Source organism: Schistocerca serialis, chromosome 5 (genome assembly GCF_023864345.2).
Source record: "Schistocerca serialis cubense isolate TAMUIC-IGC-003099 chromosome 5, iqSchSeri2.2, whole genome shotgun sequence".
Taxonomy (NCBI): Eukaryota; Metazoa; Arthropoda; class Insecta; order Orthoptera; family Acrididae; genus Schistocerca; species Schistocerca serialis.
In genome coordinates, this window is record NC_064642.1 from 486,496,461 (window position 1) to 486,521,997 (window position 25,537).

The window sequence follows — 25,537 nt, forward strand, 5'->3', positions numbered from 1 at the left end:
CATTAGGAAAGGCGTTTGTCGCAGCAGTGCAGCTCCACTGTTTTGCCCCCTTTTTCCCTTTTTGTTCTTCTCTCTCTCTCTCTCTCTCTCTCTCTCTCTCTCTCTCTCTCTCTCTCTCTCCCCTTTTCCGCAGTCGGTTCTGGGAAGCGATTGCGGGGCGGGAGGTGTGGCGCTCTTGGAAGGCCGCCGTTCGTCAGGCCGGGATGACGCAGCGCGCCCTGCGGCGCTCAGATAAACACGGCTGCGCAGCCACGGGCCCGGAAAATACTGTGCGCCGCGCTACGCCACATCGCCACCCCCTAAAACAGCCACGCCTCCCTCCGTCGCACACCAGCGACAGCACCGTCCGACACGACTGCTCACTTCGCCGCCACCACCTGCAGCTTGTTCTCCCGCAAAGTACCTTTTTTAATAAGGAAGAAAGTGGCGTTTTCTGATTCAGTTCACACTTCCGTGAAACACCCTCAGTGCTCTAGACGTGTCACTTATAAAGTAACACTCAATGTCCTCAGTAGTGCACGTAAGATACCGATCAATAGGAATATTGCGTGAGTTATTATGTAACTGAAGATGGTGTGGCCGGAAGGAAGGGGGGGGGGGGGGGGAGGGCTATTGATGTCAGCTGCACTAGAACTTCACTCGGAATCAACGACGGCGTTTGGAAACGTGTGCTGGACCACGATTGGAACGCAGGAACACCTGCTTACCACGCAGTCCGTTAACCACTGCGCCAAGAGGACATACTTCATTGTAATTGCGCCAATTACCTCGGCACGCCTCTCCGCCGACCCACTTTCCCACCTACCGCCACCTACCCGCGGACTTCTTCGATATTCTCCAAGGTCGCTATTTCGAGATTCTACATGAGGTCGGACTTTGTAGTGCATTTGCTCTGAACGTGGCGGATTCATAGCCCATCCAGGCGAAACAGAAAGTGTTTGAAGGAAAAGACACCACAGATTCATATAACTGGGTCATCTCGATGGGCAATGAATTCACCACTTTCATTGCGGATGCACAGTTATTTTCGACGTCCTACGCAAATTTAAAAGTAGCAAGCATGGATAACATGGACAGGGACTATGAATAAACGGCGCTAGGTGGGAACGTGAGTCGACCATGAGGCGTACTGAGATACTCCTGCAATATCTATAAACACTGAAACTTCCTGGCAGATTCAAACTGTGTGCCGGACCGAGACTCGAACTCAGGACCTTTGCCTTTCGCGGGCAAGTGCTCTATCATCTGAGCTACCCAAGCACGACTCACGCCCCGTCCTCACAGCTTTACTTCTGCCAGTACCACAAAGTCTTAATCTGCCAGGAAGTTTCATATCAGCGCACACTCGACTGCAGAGTGAAAATCTCATTCTGGAAACATCCCCTAGGCTGTTGCTAAGCCATGTCTCCGCAAAATCCTTTCTTTCAGGAGTACTAGTTCTGCAAGGTTCGCAGGAGAGCTTCTGTAAAGTTTGGAAGGTAGGAGACGAGGTACAGGCAGAAGTAAAGATGTGGGACCGGGCGTGAGTCGTGCTTCGGTAGCTCAGATGGTAGAGCACTTGCCCGCGAAAGGCAAAGGTCCCGAGTTCGAGTCTCGGTCGGGCACACAGTTTTAATCTGCCAGGAAGTTTCATATCAGCGCACACTCCGCTGCAGAGTGAAAATATCATTCTGTAAACACTGTCTGGGTGGCGCCGTGGTTAAAGCAGCTGTTAATAAGTAAGAGATCACGGGATCAAATTTGCGTCCAGCACACATTTTCACTTGTTGGCTCTGATTCTGCATAAAGCCGCGATGCAGCTAACATCAATAGTTTCCTTTCTCCACCTTCCGCTTCCAGCTGCAGGTTCCGTGCGGTGTTCGTACACTTCCAAAAGAACGGACGCCATGCGTTCATACATTTCAGTCGGTTATGTCAGCATCTAAATCTATATCAATACTCGTCAAGTCACCTCTCGGTGTGTAGTGAAGAGTACTTCTGATGGAACTAACTGATCCCCACTTTCTTGTTGCATTCGCGAATGGTGCGTAAGAAGAATGACTGTCCTTAAATCTCTGTATTAGTTCCAATTTCTGTAATTTTTTGTTGTAATTTCGCGAGCCCGCTGTGGAAGGAAGTAGGATGATGTCCGACTCTTCCCGAAAGGTATTCTATCGGAATTTAGGTACGGAACCTCTTCGCTTCTCTTGTAGCAATTGCCACTGGAGTTTCCTTGGCCATCTCCCTAACGGTCTTGCATCGACAAAGCGATCCCGTATCGAAACGCGCGGCTCCTCGATATATGTTTCGTATCTCTTCCGAAGCAATATGAAATAGAATGAGCATTGACGACTGTAGTAGGGAAGGAGAATGGTCGCATTAGATTTACTGGGAGAATTTTAGGGAAGTGTGGTTCGCCCGTAAAGAAGGCCGCATGTACCACACTAGCGCGGCCCACTGTTGAGTACTGTTCGAATATTTGGGATCGGCATCAGGTAGGCTTAAGTGAAGGCATCGAAACAATTCAGAGGTGGGCTGCTGGATTTGTTACCGGTAAGCTCGAGCCTACTAGCATGCGTCGTCCAGAGGTAGCGTCTTTGATTAGTAGCCAAAATGTTCTATGTCTCGTGTTCGAATCCCGCCACGGCCTAAGTTCTGCATAAAAATGGTCAGCATCGGCAACCGAAGAATTCGACTTAAGAAGTCACTCTCATTTTGTTAACGGTCTCATAAAAGAGGGTGGAGTAGTGGACATAGCTTCAGAGCACTCTCTTCCCGTTAGGGCGGAAAAGAATTATAAAGGCGGAAGAATCTACAATAATCAATGGCATGAGGATACAAAAGGCAATGGAAATCACTACTTTAAAGATACATTATGTACATCCACAGAGCATCATGATTTTAACGGAAAGAATGTCATGATGCCATACAGATCCCTGGGAGAGGGCCAAAGGGTAGGTGACCATGACAAAAAGACTTAATAGCCAACGAGACATTAGAAGAATGACATCTGGATTTTAACGGAAAGAATGTCATGATGCCATACAGGTCCCTGGGAGAGGGCCAAAGGGTAGGTGACCATGACAAAAAGACTTAATAGCCAACGAGACATTAGAAGAATGCCAGAAGTTTGAACGTGATAGGGAAGATAGTAAGTCTTAAAAGGGAGATATAGTGGGGTCAGTGATGTTAAATGGAAGGAAGATTTCTTGTCAGGTGTGTATAAGGTAATACAAACAGCAGTAGAAAATCGTATAACGCTGGTAGGTTTTATTACGAATAGGAAGGTACGGCAGAGTGTTACTTTGAACAATTCAATGATTGGTTTGTTCTAACCAGAATCGACAGCAGACAAACACAAGCATCGACAGCTCGACTATGTATGCCGTCGTTGCAAACAGAAGATGAAGAGAGAGAGAGAGTGTATATGAGGATATTGAACGGTTAGTTCAGTACGTTAGGGCAGATGAAAATCTAATAGTCATGAGGGACTGGGATGCCGTTGTAGGGGAAGGACTAGAAGGAATTATTAGAGAAAATATGGGCTTGTGGAATGAGAGAGTAGAAACGCTAATTGAGTTCTACAATAAATTTCAGCTGGTAATAGCCAGTGTTGTGTTGAATAATCACGGAAGGAGGAGGTACCCTTGGAAAAGGCCAGGAGGTACTGGAAAATTTCAGTTAGATTACAACATATTCAGGAAAAGATTCCGAAATCAGATATTAGATTGTGATCAGGAGCAGATACAGACTCAGATCACAATATAGCAGTGATGAAGAGTAGTCTGAAGTTTAAGATACTAGTTAAAAAGAAACAATACGCAAATAAGTGAGATACAGAAGTGCTAAAGAATGAAGAGTCTCGCGTCCGTCGGCCGTCGTAATTTAATATATTATTATCATTATTATTATTATTTTGATTGTTGTCGACTTACGTGGCGGGGCTTAATAATAATGATATTTCATTAAATTTTGATTTACGATTAAATGCTTTCTTGAAGTTCTCCTTTTTAACAATATTAATCTCAAATTATTTGTTACGTTAATGAACTTTAGACTCACTGAATCTTAAAACATAAGCATATAAGCTGAACAATGTAATAAACTTTTCATATTAATTTCCTCGGTTACCTCCGTTAACCATTGTATTGTAGTCGGAGTCCTGGCTCTGGCTGTCGGCTATGGTACTGAAAATAAGACTCTTAAAGCTACGTATTTCTGCAACTTCGTGCGGCTGTGGAGAAAAATTAATATTAGGTTAACAGCGGGCGAGTTTTTCGCCTCCGCTAATAATTCATAAGTTAATATCGCCACGTAATGGCGTCGTTGGCTGCATCGTCCGCTGCGATTGTTGAACTGTAAATTACTTGAACGCAGGTTAATTCAAGGAAGGCGGACGTGAAATCGGGATCACCTCTTACAAATTAAAAGTGCACAATAATATTAAATCAATATATTATCTGAACGTAGGTGCAGTGAAGGAAGCTGCACAGAAAACCACAGTAATTTACAGTTCAACAATCGCAGAATAAATACTTCTGCTGATCGATGAAACAAATAGGTACAACAATGTTCAGGGAAATTCAGGAATACAGGAACAGAAGTCGCCTAGGTGTGAGATAAATAGGAAGTGCAGGGAAATTAAAATCAATGAAGACAACACTAAGATTACAATGTGAATTTCACTGGAAAACTGAGAGACGAGAGGGGGTAGGGAAGAGTCACTAAAGGCCAATATGGTGGGGAAGACTTGGTTGATGTAACAGAAGAAGAAACTGGAACCTATATGAAAGAGTTAGGGGATCCAGTATAGAAGCATTCGAAGACTTAAGATCCAGTAAGGCAGAAGGGACAGATAACATTCCACCAGAATTTCTGAAACTGTTTGGGGGAAGTGGCAATAAAACTACTATTCACGTTGGTTGCAAAATTTGTGTCTGGCGACATAACACCTGACTTTTGGAAAAATATCATCCACACAATTCCCAAGATTGCAAGAGCTGACAAGTAGGAAAAATATCGCATATATAGTTTACCAACTCGGGTATTCAAGTTGCTTATAAGAACTATATACGAAAGAACAGGCAGTTGAGGATGTGCGAGGAGACGTTCAGTTTGGTTTTAGGAAAGGTAAAGGCACAAAAGAGGTACACTGTGTGATCAAAAGTATCCGTACACCCCCAGAAACATACGTTCCGGGACATCGTTAGGTTCAATGTTTCCGATGTGATAGGGAAGTGGAAACGTGGAGAGACACGTACAGCAAAAAAGCGGACAGGTGCACCTAGTGCCGGCAGTTGTGGCCGAGCGGTTCTAGGCGCTTCAGTCTGGAACCGCGCGACCGTTACGGTGGCAGGTTGGAACCCTGCCTCGGGCATAAATGTTGGTGAGGTCCTTAGGTTAGTTAGGTTTAAGTAGTTTTGGGTTCTAGGGGACTGATGACCTCAGATGTCAAGTCCCACAGTGCTCAGAGCATTTTGTACAATTTTTCAGCTGACCTCGTCTGTTGACTGACAGAGACTGCCAACAGTTGAAGAGGGTCGTAATGAGTAATAGGCAGACATCTATCCACACCATCACACAGGAATTCCAAACTGCATCAGAATCCACTGCACTGCAGTTAGGCGGGAGGTGAGAAAACTTGGATTTCATGGTCGAGCTGCTGCCCATAAGCGACACATTACGGCGGTAAGTGATAAACGACGCCTCGCTTGGTGTAAGGAGCGTAAACACTAGACGACTGAACAGTGGAAAAACGTTGTGTGGAGTGACAAATGAAGGTACACAATGTATGATGGCAGGGTATGGGTATGGCGAATGCCCGGTGAACGTTATCTGGAAGCTTGTGTGGTGCCAACAGTATAATTCGGAGACGGTGGTGTTATGGAGTGGTCGTGTTTTTCATGGAGGAGGCTTGCACCCCTTGTTGTGTAGCGTGGCACAATAACAGCACAGGCCTGGATTGATATTTTAAGCACCTTCTTGCTTTCCACTGTTGAAGAGCAATTCGGGGATGACGATTATATCTTCCAACATGATCAAGCAACTGTTCATAATGGACGGCCTGTGGCGGAGTGATTACAAGACAATAACATCCCTGTAATGGACTGGCCTGTACAGAGTCCTGAAATGAATCCTACAGAACAGCCTCACTGGCCGACATCGATACCTCTGCTGAGTTCAGCACTCCGTGAAGAATGGGCTGCCATTGCCCAAGAAATCTTCCAGCACCTGATTGAACGTAGGCGTGCGAGAGTACAAGCTACCATCAAGGTCAAGCGTGAGCCAAAAGCAAATTGAATTCCAGCATTGGGGACTGAGGGCGCCACAAACTAGTAAGTCATTTTCAGCCAGGTGTCCGGATAATTTTCATCACATAGTGTAGTTCTCAAGTAGCGGTTGATAACGGACACAAGACAGAAGAAAAATCAAGACATTCTAACACAGTTTTTCGACCTGGAAAAAGCGCTCGACAATGTCAAATATTGCAATGGGTTACAAATTCTGTGGACAATAAGGATAAATTAGCAAAGGCGAGTAATATACGTCATGTACAAGAGTCCAGAGGGAGTAATAAGAGCGGAAGAAAGAAAACGAAGTGCTCGGATTAAAAAGGGTGTAAGACAGGGATGTAGTCTTTCGCCCCTACTATTCAATCCATGCGCCGTAGAAGCAATGAGGGAAATAAAAGAAAAATTCTAGAGTTGATATAAAATTCAAGGTAAAAGCTTTCCGACCATGAGTTTCGCTGATGATATTGCTATCTTCACTGAAATGTAGAATTATTACAGGATCTACTGAATCGTATGAGCCGCCTGATGAGTACAGGATATGGACTGAGAGTAAAGGCGAAAGTGATAAAAAAAATAGCAAAAACAGGAACAGCAAGAAACTTAGCATAATAATTGGTGATCACGAAATTGAGAAAGTTCAGGAATTCTTATAGCTAGGTGACAAAATAACCTATGATGGACGTAGCAACGAGGAGATATAAAGCAGACTGGCATTGGCAAAGAGGGCTTTCCTGGCCTAGAGAAGTCCTCAAGTATCAAACATAGGCCTTAACTTGATAAATAAAGTTCTGAGACTGTACGTTTCGAGCACAACATTGTAGAGTAGTGAAATATGGAGTGTGTGATAACCGGAAAAGCAGAGAATCAAAGAATTTGAGATGTGATCCTCCCGATGATTGTTGAAAGTTAGATGGACTGTAAGGTAAGGAATGAGGATGTCCTCCACAGAATCGGCGAAAAAAAAAAGTGTGGGAAATACTTACAAGAAGAAGGGACAGTATGACAGAACATCTGTTAATACATCAAGGAATATCTTCCATGGTATTAGAGAGGCTGTAGACGGTAAAAACCGTATGGGGAGACAGGTTTTAGAATACATCAATTAAATATCTGAGTACGTAGGTTGCAAGTGCTACTCTGAATTGAAAGTTTGACACAGGAGACGGATTTGTGGCCGACAGCACAAAATCGTGGCTCTACCCCCACCCCCTCCCCTCTCTCAAAAAGTGTCGAAAATCACCCAAGTATTACGAAGAAGCTTCGGGAACTCAAAACGGGGTTTACTGGGGGGAAGCCGGCCTTCTTTTCGAGGAGCACTATTGAGAAAATTTAGAGAATCGCCACTTGAGGCTGTTTGCTGAACGATTCTTCTGAAGCGTGTAACCTCCCCACAAAATAAAATAAATAATATAAATAATATCCTCATTTAGTGTAACCTCAAAACAGAAAAATTCCTAAAATTCTCAACAGTAAAAATTATAATTATGTCGTTCACATTCAGTGTAACGTTCCGACAAAAAAAAAAAAAAAAAAAAAAAAAAAAAACAGTTTCTTGGTAATAATACACTGTAACTACACTCTCAATTAAATTGTCGCTCACTTATAACTTTGCAATAATTAACTGTGAATTTAACCTGGTAAACTTTGGACGTCAGCAGCGCTGCGTCATGGCCCTGAAAGATCATTCTGAATAAAAAAGAAAAATTCTTACCTCAATGAAGTCGCCGAATAACGCATATATATCTGCTCTTACAATAAATTTTTCTGGCACAGCCCTGTGCAATGCTGGCCGATAGATTTGTCATTTATGAAAGGAAACAACTGATTTTTCTTTTGCAATAATCGGGATGATCATGGATTGGAGGAATTAGTAAATTCTTTCAATTGAAATGAATGGTTGTTAAAAGTTATTTTTTATGAGAAAGATTATTATTAGGACATTTTTAAAACATTTACATGGGACTTGAGACAACAATATGTGCGAGGCTGCTTTTTACCTTAGATAATAATGCTCAGGCTCCGGCATCGCTGCACCACGACCGGCCCAGCCAACACGATATACCAGACCAGACCAGAGCAGACTCCAGACTAGCAACAACTTACTGCTACAGCTACACAGTTCCTACTGCAGTCAACACTGCTCTCTGGTCTGAGATTCTGTTATACCTTGCATATCGCAGGCAGCGCGTGAGCAATACATCGAAATTACATCTGCTCGGACCTCTTACAAGCGAACTTACGTTTCACGCAAATATAATGAATGGAAGATTAGAACGGAGGCATATAGACAGTCGTTTTTCTCTCGCTGTGTTTACTAGTGTAACAGTAAGGGAATGACTAGTAGTGGTACAGGGTATCCTCAGCCATGCAACTTACGGCGGCTTATTGAGTATGTATTTACATGTAGGCCTACATGTAGATGAACTACAACTCAGCACTCCTACTGTTAGCTAGTACTGTGTTTTAGCAATTATTGCCTGAACATTTTACGTCACAGTTATAAGAATCTCATGTTCCGCTCGATCTTTAGATCGCCCTCGCACTGAAAACGATTATTGGTTGTACCCTCACGGCGGGTCTTAAAATAAACGTTAATAACGTACTACAGAGTTTAATAAGAAAACTGTCAGTAATTGGCTGATATACAATAAAAGATTGCAATCGGGATTAAGGCCATTGCTCAAGCGTTGGCTTGTCCTGCGCTCTACTGACGTTCGTTGATACCACCTCCAAAAAGTGTAATTCCGCTCTAATTCATCACTATTGCCATTACGGTTAGTTTCATATGATTCACTTCGTTCCTTAGGGGTTTCATTCTTGACTAGTTGTTCCTTCGTTTCATCCGTCTCTGTTTGTTTTCGAGCGAAGGTAACTATTTTACGTGTTACTCTATAATAGACTGACGGAAAACAAATCCAGCACCAAAAAATGATTAATGTAGAGTTCCTTAGGCGTTTAATTCTTGGCTAGTTATTCCTTCGTTTCATCAGTCCCTGTTTGTTTTCGAGTGAAGGTAAATATTTTACGTGTTTCTATATTACAGACTGACGAAAACAAATCCAACACCAAAAATGATTAATGTAGAGTAATGAAATTCGAGGAATACACTTGCTTAGTTAACATAGTTAAGTGATGAAGATTACAAGGCCACATGTTAGTGTAAGAAGGACATCAGCTATTGCAAATGAGAAATGTTGACATATTAATAACCGACGTAACTGCCAAAATATTGAATAGAAGCATGAAAATGTCCATGCATTGGGTTGCAGAGCTGCCGGCTGTCAGGTTTTGGGATGGGGTTTCACGCCCGTTGCACTTGGTCGGGAAATAAGTGTACGCTTAACGCAATTTGCGGATGACATTGGAGTAGTCGTGCGATGACATTCCATATGTGCTCGATTGGAGACAGATCTGGTGATCTAGCGGGCCAAGGCAAGATGTCGGTACTCTGTAGAGCATTTTGGGTTACAGCAGCGCCGCGCGGGATTAGCCGAGCGTTCTAAGGCGCTGCAGTAATGGACTGTGCGGCTGGTCCCGGCGGAGGTTCGAGTCCTCCCTCGGGCATGGATGTGTGTGTCTGTCCTTAGGTTGATTTAGGTTAAGTAGTGTGTAAGCTTAGGGGCTGATGACCTTAGCAGTTAAGTCCCATAAGATTTCACACACATTTGAACATTTGTTACAGCAGAGGTATATGTGCGAGTGGTATCATGTTGGAAAATCCCCTGGAATGCTACTCACGAATGCCTGGTCAGCAGATCGAATAACCAGACTGATTTACAAATGTGCAGTCACCTTGCGTGCAATAACGACGAGAGTGCTCCTGCTGTCATACAAAATAGCACGCCAGACCATAACTCCAGATGTGGGTCCAGTGTGTCCATCACACAGACAGGTTGGTTGCAGAGCCTCAACTCTCCTCTTTCTGATCAACACACGGCCGTAATTGGCACCGAGGCAGAACAAGATTTATCAGGAAACACAACAGACCTCCACCCTGCCCTCCAACGAGCTCCCGCTTGACACCACTAAAGTCGCAAATGGCGGTTATCTGAAGAATTTGGAATGCACGCTACAGGGCTTCTGGCTCGGAACTGTCCTTGGAGTAACCGTCTTGCAACAGCTCGTTGTGTCACTGTGGTGCCTATTGCTGCTGAAAATATTGTTGCAGTACGATGCGCCAGAGCCATGCACCGAGCATGAATATCTTCCCTCTCGGTATTGCCACGTGGGGGTCCAGATCCTGGTCGTCTTGCGACTGTGCATTCCCGTGACCACTACTGCTAGCAATCATGTACAGCGGATATATTCTGGCTAAGACATTCTGAAATATTTAGGAACGAACATGCAGCTGCTCGTGACACTCCTACATGCCTTCGTTCAAACGCAGTGGTGAGCTTCATTGTCACCTTCAACGCATTCTTCGCTTTGTAATGAATCTTGACTCATCAAAACTTTAGTAATTCAAGTGAAATGTTCGGTTTGATATACACTTCGGCCTCACTTGAGTTAATTCTTATACATAAATTATATAGTTCATATCTCAAGGTAATTTTACATGTATTTGACCACTAAACATCATTTTTGTGGTAATGTAAGTATATTTTTCATATCGATGCACTTAGTAACATTGATCTCGAAACATGAAAATTGTTAATCACAATTGCTAACTTGAGTGAGTCAAAAGCCAGTAATATCATTGTGCAAACAAAATTTCTGTTTTTTTTCTATTTTATTTTAAACAGTCCAATCGACTATTGTACGAAGAGAAGGAGGTGGTTAGTGTTTTAACTTCCCGTCGACAACGAGGTCATTAGAGACGGAGCGCAAGCTCAGGTTAGGGAAGGAGTGGGAAGGAAATCGGCCGTGCCCTTTCAAAGGAACCATCCCGGCATTTGCCTGAAACGATTTAGGGAAATCACGGAAAACCTAAATCAGGATGGCCGGAGACGGGATTGAACCGTCGTCCTCCCGAATGCGAGTCCAGTGTGCTACCACTGCGCCACCACGCTCTGTGAAGAGAAGGAGTTGACAGTTTTATAAAGTCAAAATTTGAAACCTTCGTTATTGTTTATAGGCCCATTATTCTTTATACAAATAATTATTTCTAGAAAACATTACGTAAATGAAACCTGAAAAGTAATTTAAGACAGTCATAATAAAATTATTTTGAACTGTATCCTCTCTTAGAAGGATCTGGAAACTACGTACGTATTACTTCCAGATATTTTAGGTGTCAAAGCCGTCATAATAGTTCCATTTGTTGTCGAATTTGGTCAATGTAACTATCAAGTTCTTTGTGTGGTGTTGAAATGTTAGTATATGCATTTACTTAACAAACTGCATTGCAGAGAATTTATGCATAAATACTGATGATCTCGAAACGCATCATCGGCCGGGGCGGCCGAGCGGTTCTAGGCGCTACAGTCAGGAACCGCGCGACCGCTACGATCGCAGGTTCGAATCCTGCCTCGGGCATGGATGTGTGTGATGTCTTTATGTTAGTTAGGTTTAAGTAGTTCTAAGTTCTAGGGGACTGATGACCTCAGATGTTAAGTCCCATAGTGCTCAGTCATTTGAACCATTTTCAAAACGCATTACCATTTCAACAAGTTTTGCTGACACAAAACATTTTGGTTCTATTAACTGGAAAGCAGAAGCAGAAACCGACAGCCCAGAAAACGAGACAGTCGTAGCAAGATACGTAACATTTATCTCATAATATAATGTTTCTGCCGTTACGAAATTACACACCGACGATCCAAAGAAATCTGTAGAGCTGCCTAACATTTTGTAGGGCCCTGCGCGAGCACGCAGAAGTGCCGCAGCACGACGTGACGTAGAGACTCAACTGCTGACTGAATTAGTGCTGGAGGGAACTGACACCATGAATCCTGCAGGGCTCTCCATAAATCTGTAAAAGTACGAAGGGGTAGAGATATCTTCTGAATAGCACATTGTAAAGCACCCCAGATATGCTCAATAATGTTCATATCTGGGGAGTTCGCTGGCCAGCAGATATGTTTAACCTCAGAAGAGTGTTGCTGAAGCCAATCCGTAGCAATTCAGGACGTGTGGGGTGTCACAGTCACCTATCACATTGCCCTACTGGAATTGTCCAAGTCCCTCGGAATGCACAATGACATAAATAGACGCAGGTGATCAGACAGGATGCTTAGGTACGGTTCACCTGTCAGAGTCATATCTAGACGTATCAGGGGTCCCATATCAGTCCAGCTGCACATGTCCCACACCATTACAGAGCATTCACCAGCTTGAATAGCCCCTGCTGACATGCAAGTTCCATGGATTCAATAGTACCCGTACACATCCATTCACCCGATACAATTTAAAACGAAACTCGTCGGACTATGGGGCATGTTCCCAGTCATCAACAGTCCAATTTCGGTGTTGACGCACACAGGCGAGGCGTAAAGCTTTGTATCGTGCAATCATTAATGGTACGAGTGGCTCTTTGGCTCCGTAAACCTCAACGATGACATTTCCTTGAATTGTTCACACGTTGACACTTGCCCAGAATTGAAATCTGCAGCAATTTGCGGAAGGGTTGCACTTCTATCACGTTGAATGATTCATTTCAGGCTTTTTTGTCCAGTTCTTTCAGGATCTTATTCCGGCCGCAGCGATGTCTGAGATTTGATGCTTTACCGGATTCCTGACATTCCTGAAATGATCGTACGGAAAGATCTCCACTTCATCGCTACCTCGGAGATGCTGTGTCCCAGACCTCGTGTGTCGTCTATTCCTGACAACCTGCCATTGTATCAGCAGTAACCGATATAAGAACTGCGTCAGACACTTGTCTTACATAGGCGTTTACGACTGCAGCGTCTTATTCTGCGTGTTTACAAACCTCTGTATTTGAATACGCATGCCTACACCAGTTTCGTTGACACTTCAGTGCATAAATGTTGACAAAACTAGAAGACTTAGTTCAATGTTGAATATTTACTTCAGGCACATCTACGAACATTTTGATACAAAGGACATGTTAGGACGTGTACTTAAAGCAACTTGATTTTCTTCTTCATAATTGCGCTACTAGCACCATTATTATGCAACTGACGCGACATTGCAATAGACATCATCTTTGAGACGTAGAAGCACGCTTACCAACTTTCGTTTGTTCCACACAACTACTCGTTTTTGCGAATTTTTTCCCTCTGTGTATACAGGGTCGAAATGTTAATTTGAAACCAACTTGGTAGATATTTATGATCCCAATAACGGAATAAAAAATACACTAGCTCCAGAGCCAAGTGATATTCTTGGAAGACAGGAATGTCGTCTTTGACAGATTTACATATAATCAGCAGGAGAGTTGATAAATCCGTACACATTGTACGACGACTCGTATTGAAAATTCATTCTAATACACAGTGATAGTATCTAGTTCTGTTTGCTTCTGTGCTTCATTAACTGGTCGTATTTTAAGCAGAGCTGTTCGTTGTGGCTAATACGTAGTTTCTCGCGTAGACCTTAAAATTACGCCACGCGTATCATAGGTCACGTGACTGTTCAGTAGGATTAATACTGTATGGATTTCTGGTAGTAACGGCATTTCTCAACCGCCTGCGAACGTGTTTGTCGTTCGCATTGGCCTATTTTTAGACCTGCATGCTATTCATTTTCTGGCAGCAGTCATTAATTTTGCGATGGCAGTTTTTTAGAGATGAGTACCAACACGACCGACAAAGTATAAGTAACTGGAAAGTTTCTTTTTTTCTTGTGTTACCTAAACCACTGGTACCTACTTTCTGAGTGCGGAGCTAATTTACATTTCGTTAACCCAGTTGACATTGTCTGTATACTGCACTGATGCAATGTATGTCGTGTTTATAGGCTTTGAGTACTTCTAGTTAAGAACGCAGTTAAGAAACACTAAATCCCTCTTCCTCACCAAACTTGAAAACAGAAAAATCAATTATTGTATTAGGCGTACAGGAACTGGTAGTAAGACACACGGAACAAAAAGTAAAACAACAACCCAGTACTTCAAATACGAGTGTTTGGTTTGCAGGTTCCACCACTATCTATTTAAAACATAAAATAGAACAGCGTAAATTACAGCGAATTTCGCACGCTTTACTTCATCATTAGGTATTAACTTCTGGTCGTCCCTGGAAACAATTATGTGATGATATCTGCAACTCTTTGTTATGTACTTTTCACAACAGCAATGCACTTCAGCTTTACAAATCCACTGTTCTGAAACATTTGGAAGGTTAAAATGCACTGCTTTCCGGGAAAGAACACAACGAAGACGCACAGGGCTGTAATTATTACTACATCGTTCGTTTCCTGGCAGCGATGGACATGAATATTACGACAAATATACCATCTGATGATCCGGTAAAGCGTTCGAAACGCAACATTAAGTGAAAACTTAGAGTTGGAGACTTTTTAAGTTGTGATTCTACTCCACTTTAACATCTGCACTCCTTATAGCACAATGCTGTACGTTCCACTAGAGAACTGTATCTACGTACGTGGTGTTTAAAGCAACTTTTACAGCGCCATGATCGTGACATATGGTTTGTTTTACATGGTCATGAAGTCATTTTAAGAAACTCTTCTATTCGGTTACGCACTCCGTTCTCCAATACAGTATCAGGGCTATGCCGTTATTCGTTACTATTTACTTGATTAGTTCTTGTGAAGTTTGTGGTATTTTACGACTGCCACGGTTCCTACGGACTTCGTTGCAAGGGGGCACTACACAGTGTGCTCGACAGTGAGTCCCATGAAGGAGTGAAACATTTTCTTCCGCATCGTATACATTACTGCCGTCGTTCTCGGTGCAATAGTGTCTTGTGTAACATTTGAAAACTGGGCTAATACTACTGTAATGGGACACAGGGAACTTATATCTCTGAGATCACCACTGGAAGAAACAGTTTCTCAGAGCATTAGAAAGTTGTCGGTTGAGATGGGAATCGTTGTAGACGAAGCAGTCTGTTTGTAGTCATGCCTGGTTAGATCCACGAGTTTTTTCAGGGTTAATGTGGTTCGTTCGGTAGAGATACTACTGCTGACATACAGAAAAAAGGCGTATTCGATCCGTTAACTGAATAGTGAATTGATGTGTCGACAGAAGTGCCGACACAGTGTGATTTGAGGGGACCGCAATGCACGCTATAAACACACGAAGGATGGCGTGAGGTCTGAAACAGAATACGTAATGAATGCTATAAAGAAAAGTACGTAGCTTTTGGAATACTTTACTTTAATCCATCCTTGTTGTATACATCGTTCTTGATGAGACATGCTTTATACGATAAGTATCAATAGCTATGTAAGGCTAATGGCGCCTTGCTAGGTCGTAGCCATGGACTTAGCTGAAGGCTATTCTAACTATCGGCTCGGCAAAGGAGCGAGGCTTCATCAGTGTAGTCGCTAGCAAAGTCGTCCGTACAACTGGGGCGAGTGCTAGTCCGTATCTCGAGACCTGCCTTGTGGTGGCGCTCGGTCTGCGATCACACAGTGGCGACACGCGGGTCCAACATGTACTAATGGACCGCGGCCGATTTAAAACTACCACCTAGCAAGTGTGGTGTCTGGCGGTGACACCACATGAATAATTAGTTAAATTCCACGTTTTCGTAAGCTTATTCAAGTTTTGATGTATTTATTATAAACCGAGCTTGATAAGCTAAATTATAGTAATTAAATTTACAAAGCGTTAGAGAATTCGTGGGAGCAGCATTGGTATTCAGTGCAGTAAAAACAGGAAAACTTAAAACATTAATACATTAATTTTCTAAACGGAAAAAGAACTACAATGATAGGAGCAGTCGAAGAAACAAAATTTATTGATGAACGTTCATTCTATTCAGAATGATTCAAGATGTTTAAGGAATAACTAGGAAAAACACACAGAGTCATTCTAGTTGGAGACTTCAACGTAAAAAATGGCAAAGAAGGTCGGCACAGATAGATATTCCCTGCTCCTAAAGGAAACAAATGATCCAAAAAAAGAATGGAGAAAGAATCTATTCAGACAGCATAGGACAGCCGTAAAATATACATTCATCAAAAACCTTCCTAAGAATCATACTACATGGGTACCATCAAAAAAATTTCTCGTGTAGAACAACACGACTATGGACTCAACGCAAACGTAGTTAAGAGTGTTGGCTTACATTCCGATCACTACCCATGAATCATCAAATTAAGGGTTGGACCAATATGTAGTAACTAATCCAAAACGAATGACATTCAAAAGAGACAAATTAATTTAATACTGTTTCTGCGGAAAAGGAATACCTAAATGTTGGAAACATCCTTAAGAATACATTATTCAGATTACAGTAGAAACTATTCCTATTCTCCTTAAAAAGAAACGGAAACATGACTGATAGAATGATGGTTGTGATGAGCTGTGAAATGCCAACGAACTAGGAATATCTGCCCCCCCCCCCTCTCCTCCCCCCCCCCCCAAAAAAGAAGACAAAAACAGGGAAAAGTTTGTAGAATTTGGAAAAACTTTCCCCAGGAGCAGAGTACAACATTAAAAGATTAAATAACGTCAAAGAGTTATATTTGAAGCGGAACAACACAAGGATTTTTACGTAACATTTAAAGAAATACAGACAATGATGTTTAAAGGTTATATGTCCAAAAACACAAAAGACTGCAATAATAATGCAGAATACTTGTGGATTATTTCAAAGAAATACACTACTGCTATCCGCTCGTACCTGTTAAAAATTTTATAAATTCTGAATTTTTTGAAGATCATTTTTGTGATTAGTTTACTGGTCCGATGTAAGAGAAAGCCATAATATTTCAGTATGGTGAGGCTAAATAAGGAATAAATAAATGATTAAATAAAGTCCTGCCTACCAGCACTGACTTTTGAGAAGATGTCATTGAGGAATTCTACAGCCTGGCAATAGAACCTTCAGTCACCTCTTATACAGAAGGCCGTCACTGGAAAGTGTTCGTGGCATCTAGCGGTAGCCATATTATGTATGACTAGTTGTAAGCTTTAAAAAGACTTTCCTGTTTATATTTTCTTTTTTGATTTGTACTTTTGATTTCCGAAGGTTTTCGAATATGCAGTTTAGTCACAAGTATATGGCGAATATCTTATGATGAAACTTGGTTATGTGTGAAGTTTCCGACTTCCTCAGTAGGGAAGGCTGTTTGTTACCTCACGAGTCGTCGCGGTGGACTCGCATTCGAGAGAACTATCTCTAAAATCCGCATCCCTTCGTTCAGATCTTTGTTGTCCATAGGTTCCTTAATCGCTTAATGCAAATGACAGGATTAATTCATTTATATAAAAATGGAAGATGCACCTATCACGTCTCCGTCCTTCCAAAAACCGAGCTCGCTCCCCATCTCTAATGTTCTCCTCATTGACGGAAAATTGACACAGAACTTCCTTCCTTCTTTTTCTACCCTGCGTTCTTCAATTTGCTTATTCACGAAGGCATACCTACTAGCACGCAAAGAAGGCATTAACTTTAAAAAAAGAACGAAATTGTTAAAAAGATACTGACTGTCACAAAACAGTACCATGGCGCACGCACATTACATTAGAGAAGAGTACAGAATAATTCATGTCTGCTCAAAAAAAAGAAAATTTCACGGGATTTAAGTGATCAGTTTCTTTATTGATTTATTCTCTGTAATAAAGTATAAGATCTCCAGACAGTTTTATAGTGGAATAGTCTCCACCTCCTTCAACCCATACTGCTAGAACCTCGTTTTCATACAATTTGCGGTGATTCCTGGTTCCCAGAGCAAAAGGCATATAATTGAAAGTAAATTTGAGTTCCTGATATCTCACTACGAATTACGTAACTATTGATGACATTCTGTTTTTTGTATCCTGCCTACTCGTCAAATACGGAGAGCCTAGGAAACCTGCTTTCTCGGATCGCGTCGACAACAATTTAAGCAAATCGTATTAATGAGTTTTTATTACAGTAAAGCAAATGTCAGTACTTAACTTTGAGAATTTACCATGATGTGTCGCAAGCAAAACGCGACATACAAATAAGATATCTCTTCAGTATAAACAATTCCTATACAAGAGAAGTAATACAGGGGATTATTCTATACAGGTCGCTGATCTTAACGGTTCTGTAGAACTCATAGAACCGCCCGCGGCCAGGCGGCGCGGCGCTTATGTCCTCTTCGTGAAGAGGGCGCTCCCGTTGCATTGTCATAGAGAGGTGTCGGTGAGCGTGCAATTGGCTAATATCGTCTCGCAGCCCTCTCTGCTCTAACGTTCCCGCCTGGCGTGCCGGCGCTTGATTTTACTCCGGAACATTGGTGTTAACAGAAGAGCGAAAATATGCGGCTAGCTGATCATTTGACTATACATAGTTCAACGTGTCGCTCTGTAACACAATAATTGCTCCAACCTAGAACTGAAACAACAAATGTGAATGGATACCCATACTCACCTACCTTCTACAATAGATCATAAATGCCCACCTTATATTGTTGTTGCCGTTTAGTCAGAAAGTAAAACACAGTCCATTAATATGTGGCGTATGTCACGTACGTCACCCGCTGAGAGATTTTCCCGCCAGAGCGTAAAGCAATGGTTACTTGTCCACTTGCTATTTATGGATGCTTTTCGACAAATTCAACCCGTGAGAACCGCTAGTACCAGATTAGTTATCTCTAATTGACGTGAGATTTCTGCATGACTAGAAAATAAGCATAAAATGTAAAACAAGGTGTGCATTAGGGGCAACTGACAGTCGCTCATAATCTTCGATATAATGCCAGTCATAGCTACCAGAAAATGGTCACACTTAAAACGTTACCCCGAGCGACATCGTAGCTTTCCTCCTACCCGTCGAGTAGGACACAGTAGTACACTCGTGTGCTAAGCTTAAAGACGAAAGTCGCTTTCACGTGATTTGTTACCGCCAAGTAACACAGCTAGGTGAAACGTGGACCAATCATAGAAACATCTGCCGTAGTGCTGCACAGTGCAGAACAGCAGGTAACTGAAAGAAATTGTGCAATGAGACGAACAGAAATGACAGTTTCGTTCAGGGTTAATAATTACACAGAAGTGAAATTGATTTTTGATGGTCCCCTGGACAATAAAAAAGGCAGGACAAAGTGGTTACTATACTGTGTGATCGCCAAGGAAATCACTGCATGCTGTGCAACATGCTCCCACGCCGCGCTGCAGAATATTGGGGCTTCAAGGATTGCCCAGTCTGAGAATAGAAGTTCAAGCCATGCGGCTGCCCCTTCAATAATAAAAAATTGACATTAAAACAATAGCTTTTTGGTTGTCATATTTTTCCTGCTTTTAAATTATTTAAAAATACATTAGCTGTGTGGTAAATTTTTAATTTTTTTGGTTTTTTTCCATTTTTTATTTTTTTAATTTATTTATTTTTTTTCCAATCGCTCACAAATTCACACAATATATACATTGTACTCACACATACATATTACATTTAACACATTCTCACACTCATTCATTCACCTTTGATAAAATAATAATAATAAATAATAAATAAATAAATGATAAATACAATAAAATAAGATTAAAAAAACGGTTAAAACAAAATGAATTTTAAGGTTAAAATAAATACAAATTAAAATTGAAAGTAAAATTATCAAAACTGTTAAATTTATTAAAATTGTTAAAAATTATATAAAAATATATACACAAGATGCGTAGTCTTGTCATTTGCGTAGGTCATCGGGCCATCTGGTGGAGGCCAGGTAGTGCACCCTGTGTCCAAGTTGTCGTACAAGTTCATTATCTGACTGTTGTGTGTTTCCATAGAAGGTTTTTGCAGTGGTTCTGAATCGGTCTTTCAAATAGGGTACCCCCGCGAGTTGGTGAAGTTCATTCGTTGGGAACCGGTATGGCAGATGGAGTGCTCTTTTCAGAGCACGATTCTGAATTCTTTGTAGCCATTGTATGTGGGTTGGAGCAGCATTGCCCCACACGACAGCAGCGTAGTCTAAGATTGGTCGCACCAGTGTAAGGTACAATATCACCCCCAGTCTTAATGTAGTGTTGACGCTGGATTTAATAATGCGTAGAGCTGTACCATTCTTCTCCTGGCTTTCTCTCGAATATCTTCTATATGAGGTTGCCATATCAATCGCCTAACAAGGGTCACACCCAAGTATTTTGCTTTTTGACCACGGAACTGGGGTGCCCCTTATCTCAATGGCCTGGATGTTAGGTGGAAGTGGTCTTCTACAGATTGCTAGTGCCTGCGTCTTTGTGGCGTTGAAAGACAATCGCCATTTCGTTGCCCATTCACTCAGATTATTACATGCTTGTTGCAGTCTAGCCTGGAGGTGTGCAGCATTCATACTTCGGGAGTAAATGGCTGTATCATAGGCGTATAAAGATAGGTGTGTTCTGGCCGTCGATGGTAGGTCGGATGTATACAAGATGTATAACAGTGGTCCCAGAACACTGCCCTGAGGTACTCCTGCTTTGATTGATATGGTGGACGATGTACTATCTTGAGTGCGGACATGAAGTGTCCGGTTTTCTAGATAACTCTTCAGGAGTGTTGCGTGTGACACGGGGACCCCTATATCTAGGAGTTTATACAGGAGTCCCTCGTGCCACACGTAATCAAAGGCACGAGAAACATCCAGAAATACAGCCCCGAAGAATTCTTTTCTTTCCATGGCGCTGAATGCTTCCTCAACCAGGGGTAGTAGATGCTGGGTGGTGGAAAGGCCTCGGCGAAAGCCGAACTGGACGTCTGGTATCAGATGCTCTGCTTCCACATGCTGTTGAAGTCTCTTTATGTATAAACGTTCAAAAAGTTTCAATATGGCAGGTAAAAGACTGATTGGTCTGTAACTAGCAGGAGAGCGAGGATCTTTTCCTGCCTTTGATATGGCGACGACCTCTGCATGTTTCCATGTGAGGGGGAAGTCGTCAGTTGCCAGGATCTCATTGAACGCGGCCGCTATTAATGGTACTGCAGTAGGTGGTAATTGCTTCAACAGCTCATTTGTTAAAAGGTCTGGTCCTCCAGCCTTCTTTCCGTTTCATTCTCCGAGCTGTTTTGTAACTTCTACTGTCGTGATCGGTTGAATATGGTCATCTTCGGCTCGATTGGCGAGGAATCTAGGAAGTCTCTCGTTGACTAGGCCAATGTGGTCTGCGTCGGCAGAGTCATTCATCGGTGTGAAGTTATTTGCGAATACATTTGCTTTGGGATCTGCTTCGCTAATCATATGGTTGCCCACATGTAGTGGGGGTAACTTCTGTCCGCTTCTTGGTAGAGACTTCGTCATCTTCCAGGCCGATTGGTCTTGTAGTTGTAGCAGTGCAACCTTAGCTGCCCAGACTTGATTCCTGTGTTTTTCTACTTCTGCCTTAATTTATCGTTGCAGTCGACTTACTAGGCGCTGTGTGGTTGGATTGCGCGTTGCCTGCCATTCTCTGAATGCTCGATTTTTTTCCCTGATGGCTGTTGATGAGTTTTTGGCAGTTGGTGAGCTTTTGGTGGTGTAGGCCGTCTCGGAGGTGTAGCTTCTGTTGCAGCGTCTAGTGCTTTAGATGTTAGGTATAATGAAGTGGTTTCTGCTCCTGCTGTCTCTGGGTCTGGTGTATCCAGAAGGTCTCTTTCAAGCAGTTGACGATATATTTCCCAGCTGATTCCACGAATATCAAGATAATGTCTAGGCGGTTTATTGATGCCGACGAGGTCGACATCAAAAATTGAAGGTTCGTGGTCAAATGTAGGAGCCCTTCTGGTAGTGGCAGTAACACCATTCGGAAATCCCTTAATGATGGCTATATCCAGCACGTCACTCTGGCCTCTGTTCGCAAAGCAAGTGGGGTCGTATGGTCCCACGATGATGGCGTGGTTTCTTTCTGCAACTCGCAGGAGACGACGTCCGCTGATGTTAGTGATGCGGCTATTCCAGTATTTTTGGCATTAAGGTCACCAGCAAGAAAAAGATTTCCTTGTTGTGACAGTAGCACCTCAAAGTCTGCTTCTTCTAGATGGCCATGGGGAGGCCTGTACACTGCAATGAATTGTATGCGGCCTCTTGATGTCTGGACTGCAACCGATGTGGCTTCTACTGTGGCAAAATGCTGGAAGTGGCAGTTGGTGATGCATCAAGGAGTAGTCTAACATATACTGCTGTTCCCCCACCACCAGTCGGCCGGTCCGTCCGGAAACAGCCGTAGTTGGCGACTCGTACTTGGATGTCGGGTTTCAAGTGTGTCTCGGTGACCAGGCACACGTCGATTCTTTCATCTCGGAGGAATTGACGGAACTCTCCTACTTGATTGCGAAGTCCATTGGCGTTCCATGTGCACACAGTTAGCCCAAATATCGCTGCCATATTTGATGGTGGAGGTTGGCTTCGGAAAGACCTGTAGGGCAACTTGAACTGCAGCAGAAATCTGTTGCGGAATAGTAGCCATGATAGCCTGAAGAGCATCAGTGATAGCTTTCGTCATGACTTGCACGACTGAGGTCAGATTAAACTCTTGGCGGGAAGTGTTGTGTTGTGCCAGAGTTGTTGGCAGTCCGGCACTGATTATATGCTGCTTTGGTGCAGCAATGGTCGGAGGAAGTGGAGCTGGGCGATGGGGAGTAAACTAAGTACGCCTATGGTGGTGTAGGTTGATTCTCTGTATGCCTGCAGTGGAGGCATTGGCCTTAGAAGATGTAGCATTATTGGTGTTGGTTGTTGCTACATTTCTATTTCTCCTGGCAGCTGCAATAGCAGCATAAGTGAGGCCCTGGTGAGTGGTTGCCTTTTGTCTAGTCCTATAGGCTTTAACGACTTCACAGCCAAGATAGCTAGCAGGATGAGCTTTGTTGCAACGGACACATGTGGGAGGAGTGTCTTTGTCCTTAGGGCAATCCTTGGAAGTGTGTTCTTGGCCGCACTTCACACACTTGAAGGGCATTGCACAGTGTCTGGCTACATGGCCAATGCCTTGGCATCGATAGCAGATGGTGGGGCGACGTTTGCCCCGAAGTTCTTCAATCGTGACGTCCGTGTTGGCTATGATATTCATTGTCAGTATTTTCGGTTATCTGATGTGTTGGTGAGCACTGCCATAAAGAGGGGGGTGTCTTTATGAGTTCTAGGCGAATGTACTCTGGAGATTGACCTGGGGACAATTCCGACGGATTCCAGTTCTTCCCTCAGATCATCGCACTAGAAACTGAAGGGAAACCCTCGAATGACTTTTTTGATGGGCTTGTTAGGCGAATAGGTATAAAATCCCCATTGCCTTTTTGAGATTTCCTCTGTGACTTTCATAAAATCCGTAGTAGTTGCGGTTTGAAGCTTGTAGAGGTCTTTACCAGCTGTTCTGAATTGGAAAGGGTTGCTAAGAAGGCCCTTAATAGTTTGCAATAATATTTTATACGCCTCCTTGAATTCGATGATGATGGGAGGAGGTTTCTGTACTTTTATAGAAGTCTGGGCCGTGGTGGCCAGGGTGTCACTCTGGTCGGTTAGTTCGGCGTCCATAGCCGCGAAAGAGTTGTTTGTTGATATAGGAGCGGCACTCTTAATCTTTCGGGCAGGAGCCGTCCGAGTGGCTGGAGTGAATAATCCCTCCTCATCAGCGATGGGGCGGGACTTCTTGTGTCGGTTTTCGCTAACTGAGGAGTTCGGGGTCGTCTCGTCCTTCTTTTTCCTCTTGGCAGGTCCAGGAAGTTCTTCTGTTGGCGTAGAACATATGATAGTCGTTGGCATCAAGTAGGTAAGAAGCTTCAAGCTATCGTTTGGATCTTGCTCGGTTTGGTTGGACGTTGCATTGCCGGTCTGGTGCAAGTCAGTGTCTCTCTTGGCGTCGAGTTCTTGCTTCTTCTTCGAAGCCTCGGACGAGCGGGGCTCCTTTCGCGTGTCAGACATAGTGCCAGTAAAGGCGAAGAGATTTACACATAGAGGAAGGAAAGCTAACCTTGGCCTCTGCGAGCGCGGGCTTGTCCCACGCGAAGGGGGCCCTGACTCGCAAAATCCCTCACTATCGGTCCCTAGGTGCGCAGTGTTTTATTCCTGAAGAAAGCACTGCACAACCAACAGGTACAGGAACACGACAAGTCGCGTCGCGTGCGTGCTCCCACGATGGCCGCTAGATTCTTATAGGGCGCTCCAGTCCTCCAGCAGCGCTCGGTGGCCCTAGGTGTATCGAGACTTACTTCAATAAGTCTCTACAACACGTCCAGAACATGCCCGACGGGATTTAAGTCAGGGAAGCGGGCTGGCCAGTCCATTCGCCGAGTATCCTCTCAATCCTAAACTTCCTCTACCTGCACTGTTGGATGTGGTCACGTATTATCATCCATAAAACTGAAGTGAAGGCCGAATGCACTTCTGAAAAGACAGACGTTGAGAAGCCGTATATTATTTCACTTAGGTTTTCAGTGAGTGTAACGTGTTAAAGTATTTGGAGATCAGTACGCCGATGCAGTATTAGCAACGTCCAGAATTGCAACCCAGACTGCATCTACTACCATTCGAGAAGAGCACGCGTCCCCACTCCTTGGTGGTCCAGTATCAATGTTCTTGGCACCATGCAAATGTCAACGAAATACAACGTATGGTGGCTGAGTAAAGATACCAACCTCATGCAGTCGCCATGGCACTGTTGAGAGTGAGACTGCGTGCCTTGTAGTCTTGTAAAAATGTAGTTGCAGTTGCATCCGTTGTTTGACGTCAATCGCTTCTTGTCTTTTGCGCAATGTACCGATTGTCTGGGCAGTAGTTGAGCATGGTTGATTACATTCTCACCTTCAGGCAGCAGTGCCTATGGTTCGGCACTCTTCCCATGCACGTGAAGGCAGCGATCAGTACCGAACACTTGAGCTGCAATCGTCAAAATTCGACCTTTTTCCAATTTCCCGATGATTCATCGACGTTTTAGGTAATCCGTATCTTGCCTCCTGGTGATGATGACTGGCACAAATTCTATCCCCATTCTTTCAACTGGCTTGTGTTGACGTGTAAATCCCTTTTGACTCTATAGATACGACGGCCTCAGACAATGTAACGTCCAACTCACTGTGCAAGAATGAGAGCCATGTGGCAACACGCTACTGTATTTTCACTCACTTCCATTGAGTTGTTAATATATTATTTTACTTGATGTACCTCATTAAGTTTTGCGTAGCAATGTAAAACAAAGGAGATAGAATATAAAAAAGGATGCATGTAGACAGTCTTTCGGCAGGTTTGACGCGGCCTGTCACGAATTCGTCTCTTCTGCCATCATCTCCATCTCACAGAACCACTTGAAACCAAAG

General features: G+C 43.2%; 1 protein-coding gene across 1 annotated transcript in view; it reads left to right on the forward strand.

Moving 5' to 3' along the window:
• Positions 1 to 203: 203 nt before the first annotated feature.
• LOC126482025 (transcription factor SOX-4-like) overlaps positions 204 to 25,537 on the forward strand; it is a 96,783-nt gene continuing 71,449 nt past the window's right edge. Inside the window, exon 1 of the mRNA XM_050105996.1 lies at positions 204 to 399. Within this exon, the coding sequence (XP_049961953.1) occupies positions 204 to 399 (196 nt within the window). The remainder of the gene's footprint in view (positions 400 to 25,537) is intronic.